General features: G+C 44.5%; 1 protein-coding gene across 1 annotated transcript in view; it reads left to right on the top strand.

Moving 5' to 3' along the window:
- The first annotated feature begins 600 nt into the window (after positions 1 to 600).
- Positions 601 to 6000, top strand: part of LRRC31 (leucine rich repeat containing 31) — a 31590-nt gene continuing 26190 nt past the window's right edge. Inside the window, exon 1 of the mRNA XM_005546344.5 lies at positions 601 to 939. Within this exon, the coding sequence (XP_005546401.3) occupies positions 765 to 939 (175 nt within the window). The 5' untranslated portion in view covers positions 601 to 764. The remainder of the gene's footprint in view (positions 940 to 6000) is intronic.

The following is a 6000-nucleotide window of genomic DNA, read 5'->3' as shown; positions in this document are numbered from 1 at the left end:
TACCTGTGGGTTCCCTGACCACCTCCCATCTCTTAGCTCTTGTCCCACTCAGTCAATGGCATACAGGTCTATCTTCCCACCAGGTTAAGATGCCATCAAAGACAAGAACTGTCTCTTGTTCATCATTGGACCTTTTGCATTTAGAACATTAACTGGCCTACAGTAGATTCTTTAAAACTATTTATGGAATGAATGAATTCTTTACTGCCAACATGTTTCAGTGGGGTGGTGGTGCAGGGTTGGGGGTAGAGAAAATATGAAAATGCAAAGAGAAAAAGGAGCCTGCGTGCAAAGGAAAGAGGTGGGGGTCACCGGAAGGCGGAGGTTCCTGAAGGCAAACTCCTCTGAGGACAGCTTTGCAAATGGCCAGTCCCTTTTAAAGGCATGCTAAGTCATCAGATAACTCTAACTGACAGCTGTAATTTAAGATGTGTTGACACACGAGATGTACTTGCCGAAGTCGTGCTTGATGACTTATATCTCACACAATGAAATAGGGCAAAGTTAAAAACTCAAATTGCTTTGGGTTCGTATTGGTTCCCGGATCCTGGGTTACATCATTCTTACTGTTATGTTAAACATTAACAGCAATAAAAAAACAGAAAAAGAAAGGTGGCGGGGCTGGGGGTGGGGGGCACTCACGTAGGGGAGGATATTTTGATTGAACACAGGCTTGAAAGAATCTTATTTTCTTCTTAGAAATCCTAGAAAACAGAAAATAACAGGAGGATGTCTTATTGGGAAATACCCCAGTCAACTTCACCATGAGTCAAACAAGGAAGAAAACTTCCTCAGAAGGAGAAACTAAGCCCCAGACTTCATCTGTCAACAAATTTCTCAGGGGCTCCAAAGCTGAAAGCAGAAAAGAGAACGATGACCTTAAAACAACTGATTCCCAACCCAGCAACTGGATACAGAAGACGGCCCCCTCAGAGACTGGTAAGCTGCTGGCTGCTGGTGTTTTGCTGTTGTATTTGTTTTGTTTTTACTTCCACATTTAAAACATTTTTATTTTTAATTTTTGTGGGTACATCATAGGTGTATATATTTATGGGGTATATGAGATGTTTCAATACAGGCATGTAATGCCTAATAATCACACTGTGGAGAATGGGGTCTCCATCCCCTCAAGCATTTATCCTTTGTGTTACAAACAATCCCATTATACTTTTAGTTTTATTTATATATTTATTTGGAGACAGAGTTTTGCTCTTGTGACCCAGGCTGGAGTGCAATGGCATGATCTCAGCTCATAGTAACCTCTGCCTCCCATGTTCAAGCGATTCTCCTGCCTCAGCCTCCCAAGTAGCTGGGATTACAGGTGCACACCACCATGCCCAGTTAATTTTTGTATTTTTAGTAGAGATGGGGTTTCACTGCCTTGGCTGGGCTGATCTCGAATTCCTGCCCTCTGGTGACCCTCCTGCCTTGGCCTCCCAAAGTGCTGGGATTACAGGTGTAAGCCACCATGCCAGGCCTCTTTTAGTTATTTTTAAATGTACAGTAATTTAATTGCACATTTAAAAATAACTAAAAGAGCATAACAGGTTGCTTGTAACACAAAGGATAAATATAGTCACCCTGTTGTACTATCAAACAGTAGATCTTATATATTCTATTTTTTCTATACCCATTAACCACCCACACCTCCCCCACCAACAACACACACACCCTTCCCAGCCTCTGTATTTCTTTATTTTTTAGAGTTTTCTTCTAAAGTGATCTTATGGGTTAAACTAAAGACTTTAAGACTTTTGAGACTAAAGACTCAAACTATGAGTCTCTGTGCTAATCATTTATTATGTTACTTAAATGCTTTAAATGATTCATAATTTTACTTTTAAATTGTTAAAAGCAACATAACACTACAGAAAGGTTTAGGGAAAATACAGAACTTCCTTTCATTATAACACAAACGATCATTTCTTTAAGATTCTTCTCAGTCTTTTTTTTCATGTGCATGCATTTATGTTCTATCAGTCAGCAGGTAATCCCTGCGCTAAGTGTTAGAAATACAGCCATGAAAAGGACCAAATGCAGATACAACTTCAGGTGGTGATAAATGATATGAAGAAAAATAATGCAGGCTAAAGAGACAAAGAATGATGGGATGGGGTGCTATTTAGTTGGGGGTGGAGGAAAGAAGTCTTCGATTTGGAGGCGTTTGAACAGCAATCTGAATAAAATCAGCTGTGTTGAATGAATGACTAAAGCCAGCCACTTAGGTATTTGTGGAAATAGCTTTCCAGGCAAAGGGACTATACATGCAAAGGCCCCAGCTAGCAGTGAGCCTAGAGTGTTTGAGAGAGAGTCAGGAAGTCAGGGGTGCTGAAGCAGGATGGGAGACACGGAGAGGAAGGGGTAGTGGAAGACAAGTCAGAGAGTCGCTGGGGCCAGATTGGCATCTTTTCCACAGCTGTAATAACTTCCAGATACCTCCTGAGTTTATATGGAGCTGTGATCCTACTTCTGGAATATATTATTATATTGCTCAATTCCCACTTTGCTACATGATGCTCACATGCATAATTTTCATGGTTGCATAATATTCCATTACATTCGTATGTCTTTTTTTTTTTTTTTTTTGAGGCAGAGTCTTGCTCTGTTGCCCAGGCTGGAGTCCTGTGGAGCAATCTCGGCTCACTGCAAGCTCCGCCTCCCGGGTTCACGCCATTCTCCTGCCTCAGCCTCCCGAGTAGCTGGGACTACAGGTGCCCACCACCACGCCCGGCTAATTTTTTTTTGTAGTTTTAGTAGAGATGGGGTTTCACCGTGTTAGCCAGGATGGTCTCGATCTCCTGACCTCGTGATTCGCCCACCTCGGCCTCCCAAAGTGCCAGAATTACAAGCGTGAGCCACCGCGCCCGGCCACATTCATACGTCTTAATTACTCAGTGAGTTCCTTGTTTGTCCTTCAATGAGTATCTTTGGCTTTCCTTCTTTCCCATTCCCTGTTTCACCATATTTCAGCTATTTTTAAAGTATAAATTTCCAGAACAGGGATTGCAAATTCAAGGGTTATGAAAATAAATATTGTCAAATCTCTCTCTAAAGTTACGTGTTATGTGCAATGTCATCAATATATTATCTATTAGATTAAAAGCATTTTAAAAACATTTTAAGCATATGCAAAAATAGAATATAGAATCCCTATGGTCACCTACCTTTAGTAATTGCCAATCAGGCATGGTGGCTCATGCCTGTAATCCCAACACTTTGACAGGCTGAGGCGGGAGGATTGCTTAAGGCCAGTAGTTTAAGACCAGCCTGGGCAATACAGCAAGACTCTGTCTCAGCCGGGTGCGGTGGCTCACACCTGTAATCCCAACACTTTGGGAGGCCGAGGCAGGCAGATCATGAGGTCAGGAGATTGAGACCATCCTGGCTAATATGGTAAAACCCAGTCTCTACTAAAAATATAAAAGAGTAGCCAGGTATGGTGGTAGGCGCCTGTAATCACAGCTACTCGGGAGGCTGAGGCAAGAGAATCCCTTGAACCTGGGAGGCGGAGGTTGCAGTGAGCTGAGATCATGCCACTGCACCACTGCACTCCAGTCTGGGTGACACAGTGAGACTCCGTCTCAAACAACAGCAACAACAACAACAACAAAAAACACTCCGTCTCTAGAAAATAGTTAAAAATTAGCTGGGCATGGTGGTGTGTGCCTGTGGTCCTAGCTACTCCGGAGGCTGAGGTGGGATGATTGCTTGAATCTTAGAGGTTGAAGCTGTGGTGAGCCATGATTGCACCACTGGACTCCAGGCTGGGTGACAGAGCAAGACCCTCAAAAAAAAAAAAAACAAAAAACAAAACAAAAAAAAACCCCTTGGCCGATTTTCTTTCTTTCTTTCTTTCTTTTTTGAAACAGAGTTTCGCACCATCGCCCAGGCTGGAGTGCAGCAGTGTAATCTCGACTCACTGCAACCTCTGCCTCCCGGGTTCAAGTGATTCTCCTGCCTCAGCCTCCCAAGTAGCTGGAACTACAGGCGTGCGTCACCATGCCCAGCTAATATTTTTGTATTTTTAGTAGAGATGGGATTTCACCTTGTGGGCCAGGCTGATCTCAAACTCCTGACCTCAGGTGGTCTGCCTGCCTCGGCATCCCAAAGTACTGGGATTACAAGCCTGGCCAGGAGCCACTGTGCCTAGCCAATTTTGTATCATTTATACCTACCATCCCTTCCATCAGATTGTTTGCCATCAAATGCCAAAAATAATACAGTATAAGCAGCAAGTAGATTAAATGTATTTTAAGTATGTTTTTATATATAGGAAATTAAAGTCTGTCTTTAAAAGAAGACCATCTCTATCAGAAAATTGTTCATTTTTGTTCTAGAGTGTGATTTAGAGCATCAGGAATGAGGTTAATGAATAAATGTAATCGTGATTAAATTAACAGTGCAAAACCAAGCCGGGGTCATCCCTGCTATGCAACACTGACCACCCAAGCTGCTTGGTTCTTCATTTCTATTTCTCCCAAAATTCAATGGCTCCTGGAGTCATGTTAATTCTGTCCCCAAATAGCTCTCCCACCTGGTTCTTCCTGCCCATTGCTGCTGCCTAGCTCTCATTGTCTCTTGCCTGGACCACAGCAATAGCTTGCTAACTGGTTTTTCTGCTTCTAGTCTTGCTCTCTTACCAATTTTTCCTCCACACTGCCACAGTGCTCTTTCTAAACCACAGATATGGTGGTGTCTCTCGCCTGCTTAAAATCCTTCACTGAGTTTCTCTCATCTATATTCCCAAGCATGGCCTTCAAGGTATTGGTGATCAGTTGGATATTGGATATCTCTTCATGACCTTTGCCTTCTCCCACCTCCCACCACAGCGCCGCCCTCATCCTCTGCGTGTGGCACTCTGATTTACTTCTAATTCCCTGGACTGGCCACATTCTTCTCCTCCCCAGCAAGTGGTTCTTTGTGGCTAGAAAGATGTTCCCTCGCGTCACCATCCTCCCCTGCACCCCTCCCTGACATATCCCTCTCTCATGTCCACCCACCTGGATGACTCCCACTCTTCCTTTAAGGGGCAATCCAGGTACCAGTTTCTCTTGGAAACTTCCCAAGACCCACCTCCTCGACCCGGAATCCCCAGACTTGGGGTACTTAGTGTCAGTGAAGTGTGCACCCACACACCCCTGCGTGCCCCTGCTTCTCATCTATATGGTAACGGTGGCTTTCTTGCCGTCTCTCTCATGCAACAGGCAGCTCTTTGAAAACAGGAACTTGTTATCTTGGTTCCTGGTACAGTACCACCCATGTTAGCAATGTGTAATAACGTCTTATGAATGTCGAGTGTTTTGGTTGACAAACCTTGACAGATTTCAGTCGGAAAGGAACTTAGTGAGAGCACTAAGGACCAAGAGCTTCGTCTGGAGCTAACACAGCTAGGAAAAGGCCTCAATCTCCACAGAGCCGCTCCTGTGTGGTTACTAATGCGCCCCCCATGGGTGCCTCCCACCCCACTCCAGCCTGGCTGCAGCAGCCCTGACTCACCTGTTCTACACAGTGATCTGTGACATAAGGTATCCTGTGAAGAGAAGGTTTCATACTTTTTTTCTTTTTCTTTTTCTTTTTTGAGACACAGCCTTACTCTGTCACCCAGGCTGGAGTACAGTGGCGCAGTCTCAGCTCACTGCAACCTCCGCCTCCCGGGTTCAAGAGATTCTTGTGCCTTAGCCTCCCTACTAGCTGGGACTCCAGGCTCCTGCCACTATGCTTGGCTGATTTGGTTTCATAGGTTTTTTTGGTTTTTTTTGAGATGGAGTCTTGCTCTGTTGCCCAGGCTGGAGTACAGTGGGATGATCTCGGCTTACTGCAACCTCTGCCTCCGGGTTCAAGCGATTCTCCTGCCTCAGCCTCCCAAGTAGCTGGGATTACAGGTGCACGCCAGTATGCCTGGCAATTTTTTGTGTTTTTAATAGAGATGGTGTTTTGCCACGTTCGCCAGGCTGGTTTCGAACTCCTGACTTCAGGTGATCCACCCGTCTCAGCTTTCCA

This window comes from Macaca fascicularis, chromosome 2 (assembly GCF_037993035.2).
Source record: "Macaca fascicularis isolate 582-1 chromosome 2, T2T-MFA8v1.1".
Lineage (NCBI taxonomy): Eukaryota > Metazoa > Chordata > Mammalia > Primates > Cercopithecidae > Macaca > Macaca fascicularis.
Note: the sequence above shows the minus strand (reverse complement) of the source record. Positions and strands in the feature narration are given on the sequence as shown.